Below are 13,586 nucleotides of genomic sequence, written 5' to 3' on the forward strand. Positions count from 1 at the left end.
CTTTGCATGGGATGTTTTTTAGAGCTGTGAAATGAAAGATTGGCAAAATCTCAGAAGGTGCTGCCGTTCAGAGGTGCTTCCCTTTTACTGAATGTGCTCACCTGATCTGTGTCCACAAGGCTGCAGAAAGCAACCATCTCACTAGTCTTATGCAAAAACACGTCTTTGAAAATTATGCATTACTGGTGCATGCTATTTTTTCATGGCAACTCCAGGCAAAAACGTGGGTATTATCCCAAAATGCCTTACTGCCCTCCGCTGCCCTGTTTGAATCCTCTGTGGAGCAGAGTACCTGTTACCCCATGTAAGGGCTGTTGCAGGAGTAGGTCCCCTCCCTTGTCATGTCCATGGGTGGTCTTACGACATGGCAGTGGAGAACACAACCTGCTTTTTATACAGTAAATTAATGCTGATGGGTGATAACTGCTTAACTCTCCTAGATTTAAAATAGTGACTCAAAAGCGTGCAGGTCTTCAGCAGTTCTTCATTACTTTCAGAAATTTGCAACGCTCAGTCCTAATCAATTAACTGGATTTAATCTTGCATATGGGTCCCTGTGGCTTGAGGCTTTCTGATGGGTCTACGTGCAAGTTTAAGCATGTCATGAAGTATAAGGTGTTCTAGGGAGGTGTCTATTTATTTTTCTATGCTGCACCATTTTTTTCTTAACAAAGTTTTCAGAAAAGCACCTTTTACAGTTAGCCCAGCAGTCTGGCTGAGAGAAGGTGGAACTGAAGCAGAAATTTCCCTGTCATTAGTAGCTGTCAGCATCTGATAAAGTATCTATTTGCACCTTCACTAAGATACAGCTATGTCACTACTACTGCAAATAGCTTACATAAGGAATCCATCAGATAATGTCTAAACCCACCTTTATGAGGATTAAGTGGGCATGTAATGCTTGCATTGGAGTTCTTCTGGTTTTGCAGACTGTTGTGTTATTTATAAACCTTTAATATAATTGTAAAAGAGTAGTCATGTAATTAATATTCACCTTAATTACTTTTCTTCTCTTGACACCCCCCTAAGGCTTTTGTCTTGGCATTTAATTTTATTGTTTGACATTTTGCTGCGAAATTTGTTTGAGTATGGGTTGGCAAATATAGTTAATTCGGCATAAAATGGATAGGCATTTTGATCACATTAGTCATGCCCAGGTTTTCAAAATTCTACGTTTAGAGTCCAAAATATTCCAGTTCTGTTTGACAAGCAGAGTGTGGTCCATTGCTCTAAAGCCAAAGTTGTGCATGTCTGTCAGTAGAAATATTTTGGCTGCCATATTTAACCAAGCTAAAGTTGCAGTGTGGGTGGCAATAATGCCATTTTTAAGAGAAGCTGACATCAAACACATGGTCCAGATTGGATCTTTGCTTAACTGGAGACAGCCACATGCTCACTTTGTGCTACGTGATGTCCATTGGCTTTGATCGGTTGCGAACTCTTTCCCAGGCTCCTTGTCCTGCAGCCTGCTTTAAAAGTTTTACTTCATCTGTCAGGTCTATATGCCTCAGCTGAACTGCTGTCAACAGTTTTTAGTCACATTTTGGTGCGCTTTTGCAGGGTTCAGATTTCTTTTTTAGTCTTTAGGGATGCCTCAAGGAGCCTTCATTCTAGGACTCAGATGAATTCTACAGAATATTTCCCAGCAAGAACACATGGGGTAGATGAGTTATGTCATTTCCTCATAGTAGTTGAGGGAAATACAGGAAACGTGAGAAGTGGGTGAAAGAATTTATAATTTTAGATTGACTCCTTGCCAACGTGACTAAACAGCCCTTTAGTGTTGTTGGAGGTGGCTCACGCCGCAGATGCTCTTAAATGATCGTAAAAATACTGTAGAATGACAGCTTTATGTTTTCAGTGTAATAGAGACATTTAGCTTTTCCAGCTAACAAGAAATAAGATACAAATAGTAATTGATTCCTTATCATTAAGAATTTTCAAATTGTATTTTCTTTTTTCAGTGGGGGAAGCTGAAGCATATACATGCAGCTTTTCAACAGCGATTGACCAGAGAAATTAGCAATATGTTTTCCAGCTTGAAATCTGGAATCGTTTCGAGTTGTTGAGGGAGATGGCATGAAATGGAGCAAGTCTCCAGTCTCACTGGCTGCAGTAATAGAGGAACTTGTGCTCCCCACAAAATGAGCAAATAAGAAATAACGCCCAAATCCCTGCAAAGATAAACAAGAAAGGAGTGAGAGCAGTGCCTAGGAATGGCGTGGCAGTCGAGAAAGAGAAATTCAGGAAAGGTGACCATTACCTCTGTGTGCATTCCTGAGGATAAAGCCACGCAGAGGTTTTGCACTATGTAAGCTTGCCAAGTAGGATTAATGGGACTTACACAATGCCTAAGCCTTGATCTCAGGACAGTGGAAAATGTAATCAAGGAGATTCCAAGGAGGAGGTTGGAAAACTAAATGAACAAGACAGGTGGGGCTTTTTTTGTATGCTAATTTTGGGTGTTCCTCCCACACCCCTTCCACCCCTAACCCAGCATATGTGAACAAAGAATGCAGCAACATAGAATTAATTACCAGATTTAAAGTTACATTTGTAATTACTGACAAATTTCACAAAACACAGTCACATCTGCCACTCAGTGGGCAATTATGAATACAAGAAAATAAAGTGGCTTGAGGAGTTCACCAGTGTCCAAAACTGTCTACTTTCACTTGGTGATAAGTCTGAATCAAAATCAGCTTAGATAGCAGGGGGAAGCGCGCATGCATTCCTCGGAGAAAGGCGTACACAATCCAGATAGCCAAGGTGATAAATAAAGAGGTGAGAAAATGTACTTGGTGACATCCTGTGAACTCGGTGAACGGAAGGCAGGAGTTAGCTGGGTCATGGATTTGGCACGGGCATTTTAAGAAGCGCAGAAGGAAAGTGTCACTTGGAGGCCAGTGGGAAGAAAAAAAAGAGTTGTGAAAGAGAAGCGATGGTTTGACACACTGTTGGTAATTCACTGAGCAAACACAACAGCCAGCGGGCTCCTGAAAGATTCCTTTTGCTGGATGAATATGAAGAAGATGTCACGTTATCACAATGTGTTAAATGGCACTACAGGGAATAGTTTTATTATCACTACACCTGCGTAAATTAGTAGCGGGAATATAAGCAGACCTTGCTAATAATTTTTTAGGCCCTGTACTGTTGCCTGTCATTGTAATATTTGATCACCTTCTGTATAGGAATACATTAAGAGTAGTCAAACTTCCTAGCAGGTTTTATATATTTCCTGTTCCGTCTTCATAGAAAACTGTACTTTGAATAATATACGTTGTTTTAGGTACCGGGGGGATGTGGAAGTTTGATGGCAAAAGGAAGTGGTGGATGTAATTCAGCTGTAGATGAAACCCTACATAGGCAATAACTATCAAGTTGTGGAACAACTAATCATCAGGTAATTTCTTGACTGTGACTCAGTCTGTCAAATGAAAGGACTTCGGAAGATGAAAGATGATAACGTTTCCCCAGAGAGATACCAATCACAAACTAATCACGGTATCTTGGGAAGCATCTCGCCAAGCAGAAATTAAATCTTCGCCGGACTTTCCAATTACATAGTTCTAGTCCAGATGTTCATGTTGTTGAAATATCTTTATTTCTGAAGGAAAATAAAGACATGAAACACCACCATTATGGGATGTATACTGGCTGTGACAGGTGCTGGCAGGAGGCAGCAGAAATGTTCCGTTCCACACTGCCTGGGACGTGGGTCCCACTGTCTTAGGAGGAAAGTGGGGCAGAAGGGTTAGTAGCTTTGTCTTACTGGAAATATTTATGAGTCTGCTCAATGCTCACCTAACCAGACAACTTTAGAATAAACTTTTTTGATGCCTTCAGGTAGCTTGATGAAAATCTGCCCTTTGCTCTCTGGCAGGATGCCTCCTCTGTGGGCAGAGGAAGAAGAGTGGTCTGACAAGAGAACGGGAAAGATGCAAAGGCATTTATGGGAGGATTGGAGAAGAAAAGACAATGTGCACTGGCAAACTTAGACCGTCACTAAAACCCCTGCTATCTGTCTGTTAAATAAACATGGAGCCAGTGGTACAGGTGTAGATGAAGTGCCCGTGTGTTTTTGGTAAGCTCACTTGACTAGATTGGCATAGGTGAGAAGACAAAACCTAAGTGTTAGTGCTCTGAATTAGAGATTCTGAGTGTACCTTGTTTTTTGCTGCTTTTTAGTGGAAGGAATTGCCCAAATAGGGTGGAATCCTTCTAGGAAAGAAATAATCCAAGTAAAATTGATTTTGGTGATTTCAAGAAAGAACGTGTCTTTTGAACACAGTGAGAACAGCAGTCCATAGGAAGACGTGCTTGGGCTTGTGTTCAGGTTATTCAGGTTAACAGGTTTTCAATTTAGTTTCAACTTATTTTTTCAATTGGGCATTTATTGTTTGTTGTTTTTTCACTCTTTTCTTAAGCATAGTTTGATCACTCTGTATAGGCAGGTCTCCGATACCTGGGGGCTTTATGACCTTGCTGACAAAGCCACAGCAAAATCCAGTAGTTGGAAATGTTTATTTAGGAGAATTCAGGGAATGAGATGTAATTTTCTACCGGCGTGGTGGCCAGGTGTTGTGGTGACATACGGAGGTGTGGAGGTGGGGAATTCAGCACTGCTTGAAACTTCTGGGACCCACACAAGCGAGTGTCTTGAAATATGCACTCTGCTGTCACTTTCTGGCCTTGAGAAACAATCTTAAGAGAGTGTATGGAGACACATGGGAAAGGGGCAAGGGCCGTCTGGGCAAAGCCATCTCTTACGGCCCCAGAATTTGTAAGTTTCTCTTTTTTACAAGGCTTTATGGAGAAGAGTCGATTTTCTTGTGGAAAGCAAGTTTTTGCAATACTGCATCACTGCGTTACAGTAATTTCGTATGCCAAGACATCAGAGGGCTGTTGGTGGAATCAAGAAGTAACTTCCTGATTTCACACTAGGCTGCATGTGTTCTTTTGATGGTTTTTCTATGTACATTGTTTTCTAAGTTTCTCTGAAGAATCAGAGGTTTGTCACTGTTGATAAGGAGACTGGATTCAGTGCGCTGTGCTTTGAGGTAGTATGGATCCTTTTTTTTTAAAGATGCTTGGGTGGTCTTATTCACACGTTAATGAATATTTTGGCTTCAGGAGAGTGTTTTCTTCCAAGACGGAATGACATTGATCTTGATGCCTTTTGCCTTTTCTGTGAACAGGCATAGTCTGCCTGTTGGAAACAGGAGGATGTGTTAAGTTATCAGTCCAGTGCCATTGTGTGGTCCTCAGGCATTGCTATACTTTGTTTTTTCCTGTCACATGTGGTTGTTCTTTGGAGCTTGAAATGTGTGGGGCGAGGGAAAGGGCTTAATATATGAGTATTTCAGTTTAGCGTCATGGCCTGTAATATATAGGAGGTGATATATATGACTGGATGATTGCCTGGATTCCAGATCTGCTAGTCCCCGGTAAAGATTTATATAGATTTTTTTTCCCCCACATACTTCTTTCTGGAAGAGCTTGTTTTCTGTGAGAGGAAAGAGGTGCTGTACTGAGCTTTTTTTGACTCTTTGTGACCTTTCTTTGTGGGTGTTGCATAAACTTTCTCCTCCTGTTAGCCCTAGGATTCTCCCCTGGGCTCTCTCCTGTGGCTCTTCTCTGTACTTCTTTTATTAAGTCTGTCTACAAACTCTGCCATTCATGGGATTTGGGCTGTTGCAACGTGCTGTGATATTACTTTTTGAAAGTGCTATGCAGGCTTATATCACACAAGATACTTTGTATTTTATAAGATGTGATAACTTGTATTTTAGAATTTGAAAAGAAACTTTTTTGTTCACTATGTCCATGACTTTTTCAACATCAGTTACAAGAACTGACTTTTTACATGCTGACAAAGTAATAAGTTTATAAAATTGAGAAGCTGCAAGTTAAAAAAAAAAAAGGAGGATTAAAAATAACAGCAGTAGTAGTAATTAATATAGGTCACACAATAAAAACACTTGTGCTGTTAGATATTTTAAGATTGTCTACAAATTGCGTCTATTTAAACAGAATAGATAAATCTCTCTGTGAATGAATTGTAGGATAATTGATTTACATCTCCAAATCAATGATTAGCAAATTAGGCCTCTAACATGTAATCTGGAACTTGAAAGTGGTAACCTACTCCTGTTATTTCATGATTATGCTTACTTGATGAGCCTTGACTGTGTCCTAAGCAACAGAGACTGACATACGCTTTTCTGTACCTCGCAGTTGCCTTAGCCTTTTGCATAATGTAATTGCGGTAATGGACCCATTAAAAAAAAAAGGAAGACAGTTTGCTGTGAAGATGTTTTATGTAACCCTTAAATACCGAATAAGAACTTTAGTGAGCAATCCAGCATGAGGTGTGTCAGCGTGCGGCTGTAAAACCTGGTACTGGCAGGACGCAGGGGTGGCACCCGGCCAGGTCATGGTATAACAGACACCGAGCCTGGGGGGGGTCATTCTGTCATTTGATTGTTAGATACTCGATCCTGCTTCTACTGGGGGAAAAAAAAAAAGAGTCAGTCAATGATGAAGGTCGGTCCCTGTACGATAAAATTCATGTAATCTAATACACTTTAGCAGTAATGGTAAATAACTTGGATTATCAAGATACAAGTACGCAACGTTTAAATATCCATGTGGGGTGATGAAACATCAAAGGGCTGTGATAACAAACAAATGTGTGGCTGCCGTGATCACACTTTGTCATACAACATTCCTCTTCAAGAAGCAGATTACCTGTTCCTGCCACTGGCACCGCTCTCACCTCTCCCTTGTCCTTCCCGCCCCTGGGCTGTGTGGCGGGCAGCCATGGCTCCCTCGGCGTCACCCGAGACACGGCTCTTCTGCCCTCTCAGTAGTTAACTGTGCTCCGTATTGCTTCAGCATCCTTCACCTTCTACTTAGGTGTGCTTTTCTGGTTCTGTCGTGTTTGGTTTCTTTTTCTCCTCTAATTTCTTTTTTTCTCCTTGTGATATCCAGACTCCTACAGGTGGGTTTAGAATACTTTTGCAGCTGATTCAAACTTTTTGTTTTGAAATGCAGTTATCTTTAAGAAAATGTATCAGTTCAATAAGCAGAGTACTAACACTTTTTTACAAAACCATTGTGTTTTTTTTCGTTTTTTTTTTCTCTTTTCTCCTGAAGCGGTGTGCGTATTTGAAGGCAGAACCTACTTTGAAGGACAAAGAGAAACTGTGTATTCAAGCTCAGGGGACTGTGTTCTGTTTGAGTGCAAGGTAAGAATACTGTTGATGGAAAAAAGAAATTCTTGCATGTTAGAAAATCAAAGTCCCCATGAAAGAAACTGTTGAGATGCAGACAGGTCTGCCTTAGGAAGTGGCAATAGAAAAAGCATCTAAGGGATCTTGTGTTTATTTGGTCTTACTGAGTTACACATCAAATTTTGCAAATAAATTTACTTCCCATAGCTGCAAGCTTTGATTACGCAGCTTGACAATCAAGCTGCATTCTTTCCTCCATAGGTATCATCTCCATCATCAGTAATAAGAGACCAGCAGACTGCCGTATGTTTCCATTGACACGTGTGCAGTGTTATTGTTCAAAATTACATGCTCAGGTGCGAGAGATGCGCGAGCGTGATGGGGGCGTAATTTGGAATTCAGGATAATTCTTAGTGGAAAAGCTGGATGAAAAAGAAGGAAAAGAGCTGTCACACCAGGTGTCTGGTTGTATTTCTAGTGGTGGAAAGTGGGTAGAGTTATTGTTTTATTTGTAAACAGAACACACCCGATGCTGAGTCAGTCTTGTCCTGCTGCATGAACAGAGTTGCTCGTCAGGGCACAAATGCACTTTAAGGGCAAAATATACCCCGGGGACGGCTGCGGGTTGAGAATTACACAAACTGCTGCAATGGGTCCTGTGTTGCCTCTCCAGGGGAGGGATGGGGAGGAATTCCCTCTGGTTAGAGAGCTGCTGGGGTAGAGTTGAAAACCTGAGGGCACATTTCTAGGGCAGAAAAAGAGGGGAGCAACTCTTCCTCTGGCCACGCTGCAGCTACCTATGGGACCAGTGTCTGGAAATCTCAAAACATTTTCATACAGTTATGAAAAAAGCGTGGTTTACAAAGTAGAACTGGGGACCGTTGTCTTACCGCTGTTGATTTCAGTCTTTGTGAGCTTAATTCCTGGAGTAGGTGCTTTGAAACCCTTTCGAGAAAGGAAAGGAGAAGCCGACCAGAAATGGTTTTGGATTCAGTTGTACGCTTTTCAGGACTGTGAGCTCGTGTTTTCAACATGACACCTGGGACGTGAATTCTGTGATTAGTCAATGGGTATAATTAACAACCATCAGAAGCTGTGTGATGCTGCCTCGTGTTTCTTGCAGCTGACAAATGTGATAGTGTATGAACAAAACGCCTCTGTTGGCTGTCGTAGTCTGTATTTTGTTGATTATCTTTGTTTGCTGGTGGGGTGCCCGACTGTCCTGGTAGAAACATTAAGCAGCAACTTTGGCTGATTCAAATGCTACTTTTTCAAGGACCGAAGCACATCCAGCTTCCACTGAACAGCCTTGGGAATGATATTTCAGAGCAGAAAATCCACCTACTGTAAACTGTGTTGGTCGGTTAGAAAGTCATAGGTGGGCACTATTTTGTAACCAGAGTTTATTTTTTACCAGAGTTCTCGTAAAAGGATATAATTAACGGCTCCAGCTCAAGAGAGGCTTAATAAGTGTGGCACAAGTGCTAATTTCATGCTTGAAGGCTTATAATGATGGTATCACGGCAATATAGGGAATTTCTTCTTTTTGTCTGCATGTAATTCTAAACATCATTTTTTTGTTTTGTTTGGCTGCTGCAGTTGTGCTTGCTATAGGCATGCACTTTTCTGTTTGAATATTATAAAACAAGTGAATGACAAATTCTTTTCCAAATTAGAATTTTTAAAGGAATTAATTGCAATCCAGACTACTCTAATTGATATTATTTCTATCAAAGGTTTTTTTTTTCCTTTATTTTGTGGAATTGCTGGGTTTTGTTTGTTCTGGCATACAATGTATCTATGGCTGGTTTGCCTTACTTTATTGTCAGCGTAGGGTTGGTTTCTCTGTCAAGATTGTTTAGGGTAAAGTTTGAGCAGTATTTTTGATATTGGCCATTGTGTTCATGTTTCATCTTTATATTTCATGCTTAAGGAGGATGTAAAATTAGATGCTAGACCCATAATAATAATACATGCAATGACATATGCATGATTTTAGGCACTTTTCTTGCATGAAGAAATAACAGGGTTCTGAGTTCAGTGAGCTCCTATTTTAACCAGATGATTGCTGATTTTAAGGCAGCTGCCTCTGAGGAACATGTTCTTGTTTGCCTTGTTTTCCGTCTTCGCCGCTTCATGACTAGAGCGCTGCAAGACACATTAATTAGGGCCTGAGGGAGCCTAAAGGTGGTACATCTGCGGTAGCCGGATTGCTAAGGCAGGCATTGCATGTGGTCATACTGCAGTGGTTGCCTGTGACCTGGACTAAGTGCCTGAAGATATTCAGATCCCATCTTGGCATTCGACATTTCCAGACGCCTAATCCAAACTTGGCTGAGAAACACTCTCTTTTCCTAATAGGGAATCAGTGCCAGTTTCCTTCAGTGTTAGCTACCACACTGTTAAGATCAGAAATGGTCAAGTTTGATTTTACTTGCTGTATAAATAACAAGCTGCTTTAGAGTATTCATTATGAGGACCCTTGATTCTGGAGTCTGCTGCCTCGGTTTTTAAGAAATAATTGTTGCTCTTTCAGGCATAATTTCAAGAGCAACTTTTGAGGCAAGCTGCCTGACAGCTAAGACAAGAAAAGAATGAGAGCAGTTGCCCCACTTTTGCTTGCTTGAAAAGGTTTGTGTGTAGGGGAGTTCCTGATGCTTTTATTATGCTGCTTTGTCCTTTCAGTGGTACCTGGAATTTGGCATAGGCAGTTGCTTGTTTGTACATTATAACGCTAAAACTCCACTAAAGTTATCATTTATCTTTATTTCTTCTCTCACAATATTAATCAATTACCTCAATTTAACAGAACCACAAAATGCAGCGTGTCCCAAAAGACAGTTGTACAGCTTTGACCTGCCCAGAATCTCAACAGATCCCCTTGTCTCACAGCTGCTGCAAAATCTGTAAAGGTAAGGTAATAGCTGGATATATGTAAGCTCAGTGTAATTTTCCGTTCTTATAGGTTATATAGACTTTTTTCTTACGTTTTTGAGTAGGACACCCCTACACATGATAATCACTATACGTCTTGGGAAGCTAAATAGATAACATCTGCATCGTGACATCTGAAAACTGTTTGTAAAATGTCTAATAGTGTAAACTCTGTGAAATGTTTACTGGCACTTGTGGTTTTCGTTCTAACCAAAAGGGTGTGAAAAATCAAAGAAATCATATACATAATTATTGATTTTCTACCCTTCACCCCTTCCTGTGACCAAACAAAATGAGACTGGAGAAATGTCCATGTTCTCCAGCGTCTTTCTGAGATTCTTTGAGCTATCTCTTGCAGAGAGCTGTTTGTGCCATGCCATCATTTGAAGACTGGAGTAACTTGTTTACCTGTTTGGGGTTGTAGTCTGCATCTAGAAGCAGAAGCTTTGGGGAATATTTTTGTATGCAACATAACTTCTTTGTGTGTTACACCCGGACTGATCCTTACCAAAGGGCAGAGGGGCACAAAGTGCTCTTTGTCTTGAGCCTGCTCTTTTGATCTGGACATAATACCAGTATCTTCAAAGCTATGAGCAATTGCATCTTCAAGTGGCTACGTCTGTTTTGTCTGTAGCTAAATAGTGATAAATTGATACCTGGCATGAAAGATGTTAGACTCGGGCTGATTTTAGGTATGCTTCAGTGAAGGGTGCAGCTATACTTGTTTCTGTGCTACTTGGCACAAACATGAAGGATACGATTAATGACATCAAGCAGAGAGATAAGAGAGTAGAAGAAAAGAACTTAAGTTGCTAAGTCTTGAAGCCTATCGCAGTCAAAAAGGATTTTTTAATGATAATTTTCTGTAAAATCTTCAGTGGCTTAGAGAGAAGAATTCTGTTTCTTGTGCCTGGTATAGCTAGGAAGTTTTAATATATGTTAGATGAGTGTTTTCTGAATATTTTGAATCCTACCTGAACCGTGCTTGCTTGGCCTCTCATGAGCTGTGGAGCTTATTCTTTAAACAGAAAGCAGCTGTACGCCTTCAGCAGCATGTATTTTGTTTATTAATACAGCTGATATGTAAGTGTTAAGAATCTTAAGAAAAACAAAAAATCAGTAAAAAAGCCCTTACTCTTTCTGGATAACATATGTGTTCTTAGTTATTTAATGCCAAAGTCTGATACAAACCAGTCCAGACCAGGAAATCAAAAAATAAGACTATTACTTTGTCATTAACTGGAGCGTCAACAAGGAAGACAACAAAAAGGCAAAGAGTAGACGTCCCCATGGCCAGAGGTTGTCCTTGACACACACAATTCTGCTCTCATCAGTGAGTACTGAAGACCCTCTAACACTAGTAAAAATGTAGAGCTTTTTGCTTCTTGATGTCCTATGTTAGATAACAGCACTGTGGTTGCTACAGTGAATGATAATATTTAATTAACATTATCTATGCGTATCTCTAGGTTACAGGGAGACAATCCATAGCAGAAAAGAAAGAGAGAGAGAAAAACATCTCCTCTTGTATCATAGTAGGTCTGCGATGTTTGTATCATGACCATGTCACTGGGTCTCAGTACTAAAGTATTCTGCCTTTATGGGTTTCCTTTGTCTTCTTTTGCTTGGTTTGTGTCACTTCACACTGTTCCTGAACTGCCCGAATGCAAAACACCTCCCTGACCTGACCTCCAAGCAGATTCTCTTCCATTGTCCTGCATGAAGTGCTCGTTTAACGTAGCTTCTGCGAAGTTAAGGGTAGAACCCCTTTCATAGCAAAATATGAAACAGAAGCCAGGTGGAGTGATAAAAATAATAATCATTACTTCCAACAAATACTTGTTTGTTATTTGGTAAGAGGCCTGTGTGGCAGCCTGATTCCAGCTTGTGTTCTGGAGCTGTTGCTGTTACACCAGTCCTGGTCCCCTGAGCCTGACCCACATTCCCCAGTTCTCCTAGGGGAGATTTTGAGAGACGAAAATAGATATTGAAAAACAACAGTGAAGTACTGCTGCGTGAGCAGGTCCGATATTTCAGTTAAAGCAAGAAATTTTAAACGAATGAAGTTGTTGGAAAAACAGTGGAGAGAAGCTTCACACCTTTGTAGACAGATGTGGAAATCATAGAAGGTTCAAGTCAGTTACTACAACCAACTTGAATTCGGCATAAAAAAAGATGATTTAATGGTGGTCAGCAACATGGCAATATTAGATTTCATGAGAGCAAACATAAGGAATTTAAAAAAACCCTACAGAGTTGAAAGGCTAAATATACATCTTCAGGCCTGGAAAAGAACTTCAGAATCTTAGAAATTTGTAATTAAGATGCAATGCAAAACAGTCACACTCAGGAAAAATGGAAGGGAAAAACCAAGAAAATAGGAAATAGAGATGGCTAAAAGGTGAGATTTTAAAAATAAATTTCTCTGAAATGTAAAGGATGATGCAATCAGGGAAGAGTATTCAGTCAGTGGAGCTTGAAAGGAAGAGATAAGAGGAAGAGAAAAGCAAAACAAGTCAATGTTAATCAAAGACTTTTGGTTAAATGTTGAAGGTTTTTATAAGTACACCTGGGAAGAAAAAGCGCTAAGAAAAAAAGTAATACCACTAGTAAATGAGCCACTGAGTGTCTAAGCTATTGAGCTCTTTTATAAATGTCCAAAATAAAAAAAAAAAAAAGAAAATGAAAAAAAAAATGTAATTAAGCAGTGTCTTGTAAAAGTGCTTAACAATGACAAGGAGACTCTAAGGGGATTTAAGCAAGCCTCCTATCCAGCTGCCTTACATCAATGCCGTAACCTGCAATTGAATTGAAGAGACAGTCTGTTCTTGTGGTCTTTCCTACTCCTTTCATCCGTTTCGTGCTTGGTACAATTTATTTGTCTATATCTCACAGACAATAGCAAGGTATTCTTTGACCTAACTGAAAAAAAGGAAGGACTGTCTGTGACAGGGATGTTTTATAATCCCTGGATTCTTTTTAACCCTCAATCATACTTGTTTCTGTACAGGCCATGACTTTTGCACTGAAGGACATAACTGTATGGAGCATTCTGTCTGCCGGAACCTGGATGACAGAGCTGTCTGTAGCTGCCGAGATGGCTTCCGAGCCCTTCGGGAGGACAATGCCTACTGTGAAGGTAACGCCTTGTGTAGATGCTTAGCTCCACTGTATAAATTGCTGTGGGATGAATGTATTGATTCATGAGTTGTCAAAGGGATAGGACTATTAAATGCAATGAAGTAGATATGCAGCATATTAATAAACTAAAATAATCATCTCTTCAATTAAGTTCTTAAAAAAAAAATAATAAAAAAATCTGATCAGCGTCGAAGTGGCAGTTTAGTATAGTATGGCTGAGGTCTTGAATTTGAAACATGCTTCCATGGGAAAGTTTTCCTTTTTTTTTCATGG

The 13,586-nt window shown here is 40.2% G+C and overlaps 1 protein-coding gene across 2 annotated transcripts in view; it reads left to right on the forward strand.

Moving 5' to 3' along the window:
- NELL2 (neural EGFL like 2) overlaps nt 1-13,586 on the forward strand; it is a 156,574-nt gene that overhangs the window by 57,797 nt on the left and 85,191 nt on the right. For both annotated transcript variants that reach the window (XM_054187934.1, XM_054187932.1), the window contains exons 10-12: nt 7,162-7,253; nt 10,048-10,150; nt 13,183-13,311. In XM_054187934.1, coding sequence (XP_054043909.1) covers nt 7,162-7,253; nt 10,048-10,150; nt 13,183-13,311 — 324 coding nt within the window. The remainder of the gene's footprint in view (nt 1-7,161; nt 7,254-10,047; nt 10,151-13,182; nt 13,312-13,586) is intronic.

Source organism: Rissa tridactyla, chromosome 1, assembly GCF_028500815.1.
Source record: "Rissa tridactyla isolate bRisTri1 chromosome 1, bRisTri1.patW.cur.20221130, whole genome shotgun sequence".
Classification (NCBI taxonomy): Eukaryota; Metazoa; Chordata; class Aves; order Charadriiformes; family Laridae; genus Rissa; species Rissa tridactyla.